The sequence below is a fragment of the Bos indicus genome, chromosome 5 (genome assembly GCF_029378745.1).
Source record: "Bos indicus isolate NIAB-ARS_2022 breed Sahiwal x Tharparkar chromosome 5, NIAB-ARS_B.indTharparkar_mat_pri_1.0, whole genome shotgun sequence".
Taxonomy (NCBI): Eukaryota; Metazoa; Chordata; class Mammalia; order Artiodactyla; family Bovidae; genus Bos; species Bos indicus.
Window position 1 is genome coordinate 64,827,744 of NC_091764.1, and position 15,507 is coordinate 64,843,250.

A 15,507-nucleotide genomic window follows, 5' to 3' on the forward strand; every position below is an offset into this window, starting at 1 on the left:
AACAATTTTAGTTCATTTATCCCTCTTTGAGTTTACAAGCATTTCTGAGTGCCTACCATGTCCTAAGAAATATTTATTTGAAGGGTAGCTCTTTGGAGCTGGAATGGTGTAGAACTCTATTACTCATGGACCTTAGGGAGCTCACAGTCATGTCCAAAGGGACCATCAGTCAGGGCTCTTTGGTTATAAACAATTGAAACCAATTATTTAATTCAAGCAAAGAAGAAATTTAAATTTCAAGGATATGGATGGAAAGCCTGGAGAACTAGCCTTGGGAAAAGGAACAGATACCAATAAAAGAACTATTTGACTTTCTGGAATAAATGAACCCTTACCACTTTTCTTAGTTTCATCATTTGGCTCAGTTTTTGAAGACCTGGAAGAGATCCCTATTTGCCATGTGCCTTTCCCTTGGTTGGGTAGAGAGTGGTGAAAGATAAAAGGATAGGACAGGAGACGTCTCCCTTGAGCAGCAGATAGGACCCCTTGATTTCTCCTCCCACTCGGACTCCACACAGTAAGGGAACGACACTTCCCCAAAATGAAATAGAAGTGACATTACAAAAGGGAAGTGTATATGAAAGCATGTCCATTATACAGGGACCTGTGCTTAATCTGCTATAATAGAATTCATTGTATTAAGGGGTGGAATAAAGATGTAAATAAAATTATGGTAACATTCTTAGTAAGGACAAAGATTTAAGAAGTAATCAAAAGGCCATATGATTTTGGGCTTTGAAAATCAACTAAGACCTCTATTGTAAGGTGGGGTGATGGCCATCCAGATATAGGAAAGAGCATAGTAAGAGTGCATTATACTAGTAATCAGTGCAAGCTCTGTTGTTAGATGTTTTAAACTCACATGTTACCTAATAGCTTTGCAGACTTGGGCAAATAACTTAATTTCTTTGAATCTGTCTCCTCATCAGCACAATGAGAATATTTATACATATCTCACAGTGTTAGGGTTGCCAGATGAAACACAGGACTCACAGTTAAATTTCAGATAAACAACAAATATCTTTTGATGTATGTCCGAAGTATTGCATGGGGCACACTTATGATAAAAAAAAAAATTATTAATTTATTTGTAATTCAAATTACCTGGCCTCCCTGTATTTTTGTGTGTTATATCTGGCAACCCTATATAGCGTTGTTATGTCAAATAAATCCGTTCATGTAGAATGCTTGATATGATCCTTGGCACAGTAAGGTGCCAGGAGCAAGTGGTGATGTTTGTTGTCGCCGTCATCATAGACAAAGTTCAGAAGCCTGAAAGTATGTTCCAGAATCATTTCTTACTTGGTTCTTGAACCATAGGACAGTTTCCCAGTTAACTTGTGCCAGGACAACATTTAGATGGTTTCCCTTTATGCTGCACTGACACAGGAACTGTTCACCTCCACCTTGTATTTATATGGTTTGTCTTTCCTTCTGATTGTTTCAAAGACTTCTCTTGTGTATTGAGTTCATTTTGACCTTATCTTTTAGCTGCTCAAAATTAGTGAATACTGTTTCCTTTTATGGGCAAATCATTAAAGTATTAAATGGCACCAGGCTTGGAACTATCATTTAAGGGTCAAGAAGACTCAATTGAAGCATTGATTATGAATTTTTGAGTTTGAAACTGTAACGTTTAGTGAGTGTGGGGTCAAATTATCCCAGTACAATGACTGTGCCATGTGAAATAGAATTAATTAGAAGCTTTGTGAAATCGAAAATGCTTCTTTCTTCTATTGCTTTTCCTTTATCTGATAGGCCCATTATAGAATCCTAAAGAAACGCGATTAGTCACAGAATTTGTCCCTTATTCTCTTCTAGAGTTGGTAAAATGATGTTTTGATAATATGTTTCATTACTTCTCAAAATAATTTCTAGCATCACTGACCCAATGGGCATGGGTTTGGGTGGACTCCAGGAGTTAGTGATAGACAGGGAGGCCTGGCATGCTGCGGCTCATGGGGTCACAAAGAGTCGGACATGACTGAGCGACTGAACTGAACTGAAAAGCCTAAGCAGCTCTGTCCCCCTTTATACATGATCATTTCCCCCTTATATAGATATAGTATTTAAATGCTGGTACAAGTTGATTTCACAGGAGAGGAACTTTAGGATTTTGTTGTTTTCAGTGAGCTAGAATAACTATTATACTTTCTGTATGCAAAGGGTATTAAATGTTTGACAATAATATAATTACAGCTATCATTAAGCATGCTACCATATTCCCAACCTCAAAAACTGTTAAGCTATTTACATTCATTATTCCATTTAATTCCTCTAATATCCTCATGCTGTCATCCTTATTTTGTGGTTGTGGTATCTAAGGCAGGGACAGGGAAGGTTTAAATAACTTGCCCCAAAGCATGCAGCCAGTAAGTGTCAGAGGCAGGATTCCAACTCCACTGGTTTGATTCATTCATTACCTTCTTCAGTCAACTTGGTAGCAGTATTTCTAGCAAGTTTGTATTACAAAGCTTTGGAATATTTAAATTTAAAGCCCTGTAATCGTTCACACCCTAGGGTAGCAAGGAAGGGACCATAGTATTCCATTGAAAACACACATAGTCACCTTAATGGGTTATTGTTTCTTTCTATTGAATATGTCAGTGATGGTCCACTTTCTAGCATATTTCTTGTTCTACTCTACATTAGACCTTTCTTTTTTCTTAAATTCAATTTTTATTGAAGTGTAGTTGCTTCCCTGGTGGCTCAGATGGTAAAGCATCTGCCTACAATGCGGGAGACCCAGGTTCAATCCCTGGGTCGGGAAGATCTCCTGGAGAAGGCAATGGCAACCCACTCCAGTATTCTTGCCTGGAAAATCCCATGGTCGGAGGAGCCTGTTAGGCTACAGTCCATGGGGTTGCAAAGAGTCGGGCACAAATGAGTGACTTCACTTTCACATTAGACCTTTCTTTTTTCTTAAATTCAATTTTTATTGGAGTGTAGTTGCTAGGACCTTTCTCATTTCCTCTTCCCGTTTTCTAGTTCCAATATTATTAAACTCCTTCCTGTTTCCCTGAGTTTTAAAGATTACTTTCTGGCTCTCATATCAAGACCTGATCTCAAGTTAGGGAACAGAATCAACTCAGCAAGTACCTTTCATATTCTGTTTAACTTCAGTACCAGAGGCTGTGGAGAAAACACGAAAAGAAAAGAAGTTAAGGAGAGATTTGAAAAAAGCCAGACAAGAAAGATTTATCTCTTCGTTGACTTATTTCTTATTCTGCCAAAATGAAAGTCAAAATTCAATTCATTCTTTAGGAAAAAAAATTAGGAAAGGATAATCATCTGGTTAATCTTGACCACAATAATAATCATGATACCACCACATTCTGTTAGGTAATGCTCCATTGTTTGAGTTCCCACAGCAGTCTGGGAGGCAGAATTAGCCCTATTTCACTGGGCTCAGGAAATGAAGTTGCTTGACCAACAAGTACAAATTAGTCATCGATGGACTTTAGCTAAAACCTTTGTCTTCAGTTTCTTAGGAGTGTTTTTTTCCCCACTGAGCCAATGTTTTTTTCTTGAGGATGAAAATAGTTGAATGTGAAATTTAGTGTTTTCTCATCACCTTATCTGGAAACAAACATTTTATTGAGAATTATGCCTGAAACTTCTTTATTGAGCCTGAGGAATCTGAATGTTCTTCTTGAATAGATCTCAAGCTGGGGTGAAAATACATAATTATTTTTCTGTTTGTGGGATGGATTTTTGGTGTGACTGAAAGATAAGATCTTCCATGTGGTTTTGAGAATATGTGGGAGAAAAACCAGCTACTTTGAAACTCTTTTATTTCTCACTGCCTTGAAGGTAAATGTGGTGTCTTTCTAAATGGTGGTTTAGAAATAACACTAATCATCCTTCATTTGAATCACATCCTCTTAAAGTATTTTTTAAATGTGTGATGTGAGTTTAGTAAATAGAGGGGTGCTTAGGAAAACAAGCTATTTTGAGCCTTGAAATGTGGGCTTTGGGATTTGTGCTCCTTGCTATCATTTGCTGAGTAACAAAATTGTTTTCTAAAAATATATGCCAAATTCTTCTCCATCAGTGTATACTTTTCCCCCTTTGCTGAGGTACATATGCACATATTTTGACCTATATAATGCATTTATTGCTTCCCAGGTGGCATAATGGTATAAAGAATCTGCCTGCCAACGCAGGAGACACAAGAGACATGGCTTCAATCCCTGGGTTGGGAAGATCCCCTGGAGTAGGAAATAGAAACCCACACCAGTGTTCTTACCTGGAAAATTCCATGGACAGAGGAGCCTGGTAGGCTATAGCCCATGGGGTGGCAAAGAGTCAGATACCACTGAGCAGGAGCATGAATACATTTAGAGGGAATTTTCTAAAGAATCTTTTCACAACCATTTAAACATACAAAGTGAATGAAAAAAAGCTACACAAAGAAAATTATTTCTGGGAAGAGTATTGTATTTTAATAGAATTTAGAACTGCATCTTCTGCACAAGGCTATTTCAAATAGTTTTGTATTTAGGAGAGATTTAAATAACTACTAATTCAAGATCATACAACTATACATACAACATCAGCCCTACCCCAACCTAAGATCGTAGTTGTGGTAGATAGACAGTTAATAGTAAGCTTCTACTGTGCTTACTTAATTCCCAGAGTTAGAGATTAGAGACTGATATCCAAGGTGGACAGAGCCCTGGCTCTCATGAGGTTTGTTGTCTTGCGAGGCCATTCTGCTTCATACATTCATCTCAGGCCCTTCTGTATATGTATTGTGCAAGTTAAGAGAGTAAGCAACATTATAGTGATTTTGAAAGCAGCATGGTTTCTATTCTATTCTATAACCCCTCCTAATCCTGAGTTTCTCTCTTGCCTTTCTCTGCAAGAGTCCCTGTTGTCATAGCAACAGACCTCAGCCTCTAGGAGATTGGAAGACCCCCATGGAGCCCTGCCTAGACTTCTGCACAAATCATTCCTGCCATTTCGAGCTTTGCAGCTCTGGTTTCTAGGCCCTCTTAGCACAGGCATTCTTTATAACTTAGGAGATCACTGTCTTGCCAATCCTGGGAAACATAGAGGTAATTTTGCTGAAGGTCAGCCATTACTAACTGAAGCAATGGGATTATTATTTCCATTTTAGACCTGAGAAACATCCACCTGCTGTTAGCTAAATGTTCTCCATTCATGATTTAGTCCAGAATTGGGTCCTTAAAACTACTCCATGTTAATCATTAGAGGAAACATGTTTAGCTTTTATAGTGACAAATGTGGATGAATCAATCTGTGTTTTCCTACTAACACAAAGCCTAGCTTTCTTCTGTAAAAGAATGATCTTGCAGTATCACTAGATTTATAGTTAAGCAACACTAATAATCAAAGAGTGGGATTTGTGTGTCTTTTTACAATAGCATGAATGAAGCATTTTCTGTTTTGAAGGTGTTTTAGCTTATGGTACGCTAAATAGAGTTTGGTAAGCACTATAAATGAAGAAAAACAGATGGAAAGTTTTTCTAGAACCAGTGGAATATCCCACATGTAAATCTAGAGTTTCCAGTGTTAGAATCCTCCAGAAGAATATGCTTTTTTATATCACCTTGTGTTTGTTACAAATATAAGATCACCTCTATTTGATTGAACAAAGAAGTTGAATTTTAAGTAATTGATTTAAAGCCACTAAACAAAGGTGATAAAGTAGAATAACTGGTAAACAGGTGGGTGAGGGGCAAGGGGTAGCAGCAGTAATATAAGTTATATTGTCTTGTATCATAGCAGAGAACTATGTAATGAACAGTTGACCCTTAAATAATGTGGTTGTGGTGGTGGTTAATCTGTGTATAATTAATTTATAACTGTACCTCCCAATCTGAGATTCCTCCACATCTATGGATTCAAACTTATATCCCATTTAACCATTGTTAAGTATTATAGTATTTACTCTTAAAAAATATTGCCATATAAGTGTACTTGTGCAGTTCTAGAGTCAACTGTATAAAATTGATCAAGAAACAACAAGTACACCCATGGAGAGGTCCAAAGGAAGTAAAAACAGAAACTCTTAAATGTGATTGGACTGGGGGAATGGGATTGGGATTGAAAAGGGGATAGAATTGTCTATTGTTGATTTTCATTCTAAGCCGTTTGGTATTTGAAGGTTTTCCTTATTATTTGACAAAAATTTTAAAAGATTTTACTGAAAAGAGAAAATGTATGATTTAGAATATGCCTTTCATAGTCATCTATAGATGACTATCAAGAGGTGTTAAAGTTGTGGACAAGAGAGGAAAACTGGGACACGTTCTTAGTCTATATCTACTGCTGTTGCTAGTCACGTGAAATTGTAGTAAAAGAGCATTAACTGAGCAACGAATACGTTCAAGGCCTTGTCTTGAGGTCTGCAGGAAATGAAAAGGAGGATGCAGTTTGGTGCCAAGCCTTCATCATGTCACAGCATAGTCAGAGGTGCTGGAAATGAGGAGGAAACCTAGACAGGGAGAACTAGGAACTCATATTTGTCTGTATCTACACAATGCTACATACTTTACCTAATTTTTTATGGAAAATATGTACTGTAAGAAAGATAAAATATAGATAACTGCATGGGTTTAGTGAGTAGGAAATGGTATTTACTTGTTAGGATCAGGAAATGGCTTGAAACATAGAACATTTAGGATGGGTCCTAAAAGTGGAAGGAATTTCTATAGACAGGGATGGGATGGGAGAGGCATCAACATACTTGCTAATTGAGAAGCTCATATTGGAAGCTTTGAGGGGGAGTTCCTTTAGCGTATAAGAATTTAGCTAAATTCCCCGTAAGCTAGGTACAAATCTAAAATGAGTTTTTAAGATGTTTCCTCAGCTGAAGATGTTTTATTAAATGTGTTATCAAGGTTGCTTTTTATTGAAATTGCTTCCCACTTCATTCATACTACAGATCACAGTTAAGATTTGAATATAATCACTCCTGTCAATTCAGTGTGAGAAAAGATAAAGGCAAATTTGGAGATCACATGAACTTTGTAGCTACTTTTGATTTCTAGAAATTGTTTAGTAGGTTCTCCACAACTTCAGGTATGTTTTTAGCTTCCCTCTAGAAGGTAACTTGTTTACTTTTCTTGGGATTGACTTAGTTACATGTCAGTTACTGAGGCCCTTCAGTTTGGAATCATGACACCTGCACCCTCTTGCCTAGTTTTTTCAGTTTTGTGTTTTGACTCAGAGACATCTGTGACCATAGGAAGGAGTCCAGTTCTCAACTTTTAGAAATCCACCAGTGCTACAGGACTAGCAATAAATAATTAAATATCAGAAGTCCAAAGTAGACACACAACTTCCTGTATATTGAAGTTATTCAGTTTGTTTCACTTAGGCAGTATGTGCTGAAGATGAAGATTGTCACCTTGAAGGATTCATTTGAAGATATCCTTGTACAGTGATCACTCTCCATTTAGGAAAGGTTACAGAAGTTCTTATTTTACAGCATTCCCTATTTCATCATCTTAGACTTTAGTGAGTGACTTACTGCCAGAAATTCCACAGTATTATATTTTATGAAAGTGTACTTTGTATTCCTTTGAGAGCAAAGGAATAAAAAGGCCTTGTATTTTAGGGATTCTAAATGCAATCCTGTTTACTATGAAGAGAGTGTTACATCTTGTAATTTAGATCTATTTGACTTACACAGGTTAAGAATTATAGTAATTTAGAAAATCTCTTATTAAATTAGTCCCTTAATGGTTTAACATCCATAGTTTGTCTTGAATTCTGAATTTTAAATGCTGAATATCCTCTACTGCCACAATCTGAATTTTTAAATAACTTTAAAACTAAAATATGTTGCTTATTGTGAAAAACATTGGAAAGATGATGAATAAAACAAAAAATACCCATCATTTCACAGCTCAGAGAGTTTTTGTACCCAATGGAATATTTCTTCCTTTTTCTAATCAGATAAAAAAGTGTGGTTTTTAGTATACTTGAGACATCTATATATTTATCTGTATGCTTGTATCTACTTTTTTCATTTTTTTCTTTTCCATGTCTTTAACATTCTTTAAAGACAGACTTTGATCCAGATGCCTTTTTATGTTGCTTCTTTTGTGACTTCCTATGCTCCTACCAAAGAAAGGCAATGCCAAAGAATGCTCAAACTACCGCACAATTGCACTCATCTCACATGCTAGTAAAGTAATGCTCAAAATTCTCCAAGCCAGGCTTCAGCAATACGTGAACTGTGAACTTGCAGATGGTCAAGCTGGTTTTAGAAAAGGCAGAGGAACCAGAGATCCAATTGTCAACATCCGCTGGATCATGGAAAAAGCAAGAGAGTTCCAGAAAAACATCTATTTCTGCTTTATTGACTAGGCCAAAGCCTTTGACTGTGTGGATCACAATCAACTGTGGGAAATTCTGAAAGGGATGGGAATACCAGACCACCTGACCTGCCTCTTGAGAAATCTGTATTCAGGTCAGGAAGCAACAGTTAGAACTGGACATGGAACAACAGACTGGTTCCAAATAGGAAAAGGAGTACGTCAAGGCTGTATATTGTCACCCTGCTTATTTAACTTCTATGCAGAGTACATCATGAGAAACGCTGGACTGGAAGAAACACAAGCTGGAATCAAGATTGCTGGGAGAAATATCAATAACCTCAGATATGCAGATGACACCACCCTTATGGAAGAAAGTGAAGAGGAACTCAAAAGCCTCTTGATGAAAGTGAAAGTGGAGAGTGAAAAAGTTGGCTTAAAGCTCAACATTCAGAAAATGAAGATCATGGCATCTGGTCCCATCACTTCATGGGAAACAGATGGGGAAAGAGTGGAAATAGTGTCAGACTTTATTTTTTGGGGCTCCAAAATCACTGCAGATTGTGACTGCAGCCATGAAATTAAAAGACGCTTACTCCTTGAAAGGAAAGTTATGACCAACCTGGATGGCATATTGAAAAGCAGAGACATTACTTTGCCAACAAAGGTTCGTCTAGTCAAGGCTATGGTTTTTCCTGTGGTCATGTATGGATGTGAGATTTGGACTGTGAAGAGGGCTGAGCGCTGAAGAATTGATGCTTTTGAACCGTGGTATTGGAGAAGACTCTTGAGAGTCCCTTGGACTGCAAGGAGATCCAACCAGTCCATTCTGAAGGAGATCAGCCTGGGATTTCTTTGGAGGGAATGATGCTAAAGCTGAAACTCCAGTACTTTGGCCACCTCATGCGAAGAGTTGACTCATTGGAAAAGACTCTGATGCTGGGAGGGATTGGGGGCAGGAGAAGGGGACGACAGAGGAAGAGATGGCTGGATGGCATCACTGACTTGATGGACGTGAGTCTGAGTGAACTCTGGGAGTTGGTGATGGACAGGGAGGCCTGGCGTGCTGCGGTTCACGGGGTTGCAAAGAGTCGGACACGACTGAGCGACTGAGCTGAACTGAACTGGTGCTCCTACCTGTCCTCTAACAAAAATTTATTCAAAATTATGGAATTTTAGTTATGAAACATAATAGTTATTTAATAGTCACAACTACTACATGATGAGTTTATGAACTTCTATGACAGATACCAGGTAAATAAACTGGGCTTCTGTTTATCAGTTTTCTTTTAGAAGTCATTTGCTTCTTAGGTTATGTAATGACTTTGGTCCTGGTCCAAAGTCCTGAATATTGGTATATCCTGAACTATTGGAATCCAGTAAAAAGTGTTAAATGTTCTCATTTCTAGCAGCCTGTATTTATGACTGCTTGGATATGAGTAGTTTTAAAGACTAGTTAAGAGCATGCGTTGGTATTATGTCTTTATAACTTAGTAACATTTTTGGGTAAATTATTATTTCTTACTGCATCTCCTTTTCAAGGTTAGAGTGAAAACTAAATGAGATAATAAAGTAAGTGGCACAGAGTCTGGCTGAAAAGTAGTACTGAATATTCTTTTTTTTTTTTTTTTCTGTCAGTGTCACTGTGAGGTCTTTGGGTCTCTCGTTACTGAGCACAGTGATTAGCCTAAGCAGAGGCTGAAAAGCATCAGAACTTTTCCCTCCCTATTCAAGGTAGCTGACCATGAGAGGGAAGAAAGCATATAGTGCATTCAAATTCTAGACCAGCAGGAATACATCTTTGTTTTTTCTATTGAGAAGCTTAATCTCACAGGTAGCTTCAGACTTTGTAATGAGGCAAGTGCTCGCACGCACTTAAAAATTCACTGCTATGTCTGCATTGCTGGATTATCACTTAAATGCATGCTGGTCCCAAATAATTGACTTATGGATTCCTTCTCATTCCTCAATAGCTAGATAGTTTCTGTAGAAACCTAAAAGAACTACCTGTAGTTGCTTTAATAAATCTATAGTTTAATAAACCTGTAGTTGCTTTAATAAACATAATGGATGGTAAGAGTAATGGCCCATGAAGGAAAGTCCACATAGCATTGAAGACCCAGCATGGCCAAAAATAAACATATAAATAAAATTCTAAAAAGAAAAGAGTAATGGCTTCCATTTACTGAGTGCTCACTTAGTCTTCATTGCTGTTCCATGCAACTGTTACTATCACCCCTGTTTCATCAATGAGGAAACTAAGATCTAGAGAGATTCGGGGTTTCCTAAATAAGAATGTGAATGCTGGTTTGTCTGCCTGCAGAATCTGAGCTTAATAGCTTTATGTGTTGTGTAGCTCTGCTGCCTTTGTTTCATAAGTACTGCATAACCTTGTTAATTCGTTCCATCTACATTAGTTGTAATAGACACTGTTCTAAGTGATGGATTATAGCATGCAGACAAAAGTCCCTGACCTCCTAAAACTCACCTTTCTATTATAGTTAGCTGCTCAGTCATGTCTGACTCTTGGCAACCCCGTGGACTGTAGCCCATCAGGCCCCTCTGTCTATGGAATTCTCCAGGCACAAATACTGGAGTGGGTTGCCATTTCCTTCTCCAGGGATCTTCCCAACCCAGGGACTGAACCTGGGTCTCCTGCATTCCAGGCCTTTTCTTTACCATCTGAGCCACCAGGGAAGCCCGTTATAATTACTTGTGTCCATTTCCCTCCCAGAATGAATGTTGTTATAAGATAGTAACTATGTCTTATTCTTCTTGAGTTTTAGGGATATAATTAAAGTTTTAATTCAAAGCTGAGAATAATTACTGGGCTTATGAAAGAATTATTTCTACAAAAATTTGGGAAGCTAGAGTGTGCCCCATTCTATTTATCAGGCTCTCTGTTTATTTTAGCACTGATGTTTAGCCCTTCCAGACTCATCCAATTCTTACTGTTTATTTTAAGAAGCATTTAGAGGTTTATTGTTAACAATAAAGCTACTTTTTGATATCTTAGTTTCTTTGACTTCCTTCAGGGATCTATGGGTGTGCAGAGCAACATAAAAAAATTTCTTTCTTTAGAACACACCAAAAATACATCTGGAAAACCAAGTTCAAGAGCCTTAACTACTTCACAGAACAAATTATAATATTCTGGTATAACTGAAAAGGAAATGATAATAGCAGGGGAAGTCCAACTGTGAAAAAATTGATACCTTTTATCTGTGATATCAGGAATATTGAATCCTGTCTTTTGGATAAATTACTATCATTTTAAGGAAAATGGTCTCACAAAGTGTTAGTGTGTAATGTTCTGTTTTAACCATGTTAGAAGCCGAGAATAATTTAAAGTGTCCTTGGGTGGAGGTCAGCATGCTATATTCCCCACCTATGAAATCATCCATAAATTCTATGAAGTAGGTGGTATTTTAATAAAGTAATTGCCTTATTTTTGCCTTGGAAATACAATTAAACTTTTTTGGTCCCATAAGAGGCAAATGGCTGATAATGTTGCTCATTTTTAAAAAGTCATTTGTCCAAGTGGGAGGATCCATTGGCAAACCAGCTGGCTGTTGGCTGTTCATTTAGGTTTTGACATTACTTCTCCTTGGGACCCTGATGCTGGGCTGTCTGATAACCAGTGCAAACTCCAAGAATATCTTTCATTTCTCTAGAAGGAGGTGTGGATTTGCAAAGCTACCAGCTGGATATGCAAATACTACCTGACGGGCCAAGGAGTGATGTGGACTTTTCAGAGATTCTTAATGCAATACAAGAAAGTAAGTTTCACTCCAATTTTAAATTCACCATGAAAGGAGAAACTATTATAATACTTGGGAGGGGTAATAAAACTAGAAACCTTAGATGCCAAGCTTTAAAATAAAATGATGTCTTAAAGGAGATACTGTGTAAAATAATTTTGAGACCAGAGAGATGGTTAGTAAAATGCCAGTTCGATTTGTGAAACTGAGCCACATAGTACTGGGGTTGTTGATGATGCCTGGTGGGAAACCATAGAGGGGTTATAAAATCTTAGTATGCTATGCTGCCGCTGCTGCTGCTGCTAAGTCGCTCCAGTCATGTCCCTGACTCTGTGCGACCCCATAGACAGCAGCCCACCAGGCTCCTCCATCCCTGGGATTCTCCAGGCAAGAACACTGGAGTGGGTTGCCATTTCCTTCTCCAATGCATGAAAGTGAAAAGTGAAAGTGAAGTCGCTCAGTCGTGTCCAACTCTTCGCGACCCCATGGACAGCAACCCACCAGGCTCCTCCATCCATGGGATTTTCTAGGCAAGAGTACTGGGGTGGGGTGCCATTGCCTTCTAGTATGCTATACTATTTAGTAAATCACTGGGCCTTATAATTTTTTAGATTCCTTGATTAATCATAATCAAAGAAAAATCTTTAAGACACCAGAATAATATTCCTTCACTCAAGTATCAGTAGTAGGAAGCGTGTTGATGCAGTAAACCAGAATCAGGAATTTATTCTTCAAAATGGGTATATGAAGTCATTGATGCAGTGCTGTGACCAAGAAGTAAATTCCTCTTTTCTAAGCATTTTGATTAATCAGGGTTTACTCTTCTTCCTCTATTTTGTGTTACATAGTTTTCACCAAGAACTTTCTCATAATCAATACATTTGCTCATGTTACAGGTTTAGCATTGAGGGTGGGGGATGTGGTATCACAAACTAACTTATTAACATTTGTGTTTCACTAACAGAGCTCTAATTCTTGGTAATTATGCTCCTCTTTCAATATCAAATAGTGTTATTTAATATTGGATTTGAAGGGTTCAGATCTGCAACTTTTGCTACTTTGAGTTTTGTGACATTGCATTTTTCTGCAATGAAATATAGATTTCTAAATTATATTTCTATTTCTCTATTTTCTTATGAACAGTTTTAAGCATTTTAATTCTATTTATCTTCTTTTGTCATTAAATTACCCCCCCCCCATCTTACGAGATAATTAATGTATCCACTTCACAAGTAGGACAGTTTAGGATGGAAGAAGGTCAGTGCCAATGTCAATAAGATAAATAGTGGAGACCAACTTAGAAAGGAGGGTCTCCACCTTCCTTTAATTCTTTCAGAAATGTGTTCAGTAAACACCGAGGTGGGAAGGAACCTGGAATTGAAAATAAGACTACTTCCAAGAGAAATACTTTTAATGAAGACTTAAAAGGACCAAGTATTTGTTCTGGAGGGGGGAATCCCTTCATACTCGGTTGCTGAATAAAAGAGAAAAAATTTCCCCAGGAGAATAAAAATCAAATTAGTAGACATTGGAGAGAAATTAACTTTTCACGGAAAGTTATAAAATTATGTAATTACTTCGTTTGATTGAAAGATGATAGATTACACGTTGCTGAAAGGATTATTTTCTAATAAATGATGAATGTTGGCTTCTGTGCAAGTGCAGGCAATGAACTTGAACTTTTTTAGGGCTGAATGAGCTTCTGTCAAAGTGAACTAAGTGTTCATAAAACAATTTTTATAGTATTTTTTGTTAGCACATCTTAGTAAAAATTCACTTCTTTATGGTGTTAACTGTTTTATAGTTTAGAATGGTGATCCCTCTGTGAACAGAAGAGTATAAGTTTGTGAGTTTAATATTTAAATTTAAAAGTAAGAAAAAGGAAATATTATTTCATTTTAACACAATTTTTATAGGTTTAAGAATCTTCCAATGTTTGAGAATTTAATCTGTTTATTTTCTTGTTTAAAAAGCAAAGTTTTATGCTAAGTAGGTTTGGGAAGCTACCCACACAGTCTGGGGCATCTCTGCTGAGAAAGATTTCGGCCATTTATCTACCTTCAGTCTCTAACTAGAGATTCCAAATACAATTCAGATGTCTAACCAGGTCATTGAAATTTCTGAGTCTAAAATCACATAGTGTGGTTATTCAAGGGACTTAGATGATTATTTATAGAAATCTTTGAGAGACTGACATATAAAAAATGTAAAAAAAAATATAGGATTTGAACATCAGTAAAACTCATTGTCTACTACAAACATATTAATTGGGATTAACAGGATAATGGAAATATTTCACTGTTTCTTAGGATTTTGTGGACATTTTTGTATGATTTGTATGATCTTCAAGATTGGGCTAGAACACTGTGTGTGTGTGTGTGTGTGTGTGTGTGTGTGCGTACACACAGGTTTCAAATATTTCTTCAGTGTCTTAGCAGCCATCATGGTAAGTGCGCTCCCTTGACTCTCTCTTATCATTATTAAAATGGCCATAAGTAATAGTAGATACTATTGTCTTCATTTTAAAAGTGCATATACATCCCGAGGCTATACGATTAATATATGATAGAGTCAGTATTTCCTTGAGTGTCAGCCCTTGTTGTGCTAAATAAAAAGTGAAATACTAATGATTAGGAAAAAGTGAACTACTTTGGATTTTTACAGTTTTATTCTTGTGTTACATCTTGATGCAAGAATTCCTTCACCATGCTTCTGTGTTGTAAAATACATTTACAAATTTTCCTGTCGCTTATGCCCTAAGTATAGCTTCATCTGTTCAAAACAAGATGTCTCAGAGTGGCTAACCATCCGTAAGTTGTTTTTCAACTTCCCTCATATCAGATGTATGGCTTATAAGGAAGGAAAGACTTATTTTATCCATCCTTTCTTGTATCCGTCTCACCTGTCATATGCCAGCCACTGTGCTAGGCAGAATACTTTAAAGCAGTGGTGAACCTTTTTGGTGCACAGTTCAAGTCAGGAAAAATTTTGTCTTATTCAACATGAAAGCAACCTAGTTACTTTGTAGTAGGAAAGCATTTATATTTGGTGGTCTAATGTAAAGGGATATTTGTTTTGAGTGTGTATTTTTTCACTGATGTTATTTTTCCCTCCCTTTTTATTCTCGCCATTCATTCCCCATCCCAACATAGCAGCCAAGTCCCTTGTTTCAACAGAGTTCTGTGTTACCTAAATTTCCTGCCTTTTGGTATCTGAAAGCCTGAGATTCTAAGTGCTTGATGCTTAGGTAGGTGGAGAGGGAAGGAGAGAGGAAAGGGGGGAGGAGGCAGAGAGAGGAGATGAGATCCTGCAGAAGCAGCATGGCGTCTTGCAGGCAGGTGGGAAGAGAGAGAATGCTGTGTTGGGTGCCTTGGGCGACTGCCCGTGGGCCACCTGACCTGCCAACCATGACTGAGACTCTCCAGCCTGAGGAGGAACAGATCCTTCAGTGACCA

The 15,507-nt window shown here is 37.5% G+C and overlaps 1 protein-coding gene across 9 annotated transcripts in view; it reads left to right on the forward strand.

Annotated features, from left to right (window-relative positions):
* ANO4 (anoctamin 4) overlaps window positions 1-15,507 on the forward strand; it is a 432,231-nt gene that overhangs the window by 217,712 nt on the left and 199,012 nt on the right. For 7 of the 9 annotated variants that reach the window (XM_019961160.2, XM_070789603.1, XM_070789604.1 and 4 more), the window contains one exon: window positions 11,966-12,070. The exons of the other annotated variants lie outside the window; for them this stretch is intronic. In XM_019961160.2, coding sequence (XP_019816719.2) covers window positions 11,966-12,070 — 105 coding nt within the window. The remainder of the gene's footprint in view (window positions 1-11,965; window positions 12,071-15,507) is intronic. 9 annotated transcript variants of the gene reach the window in all.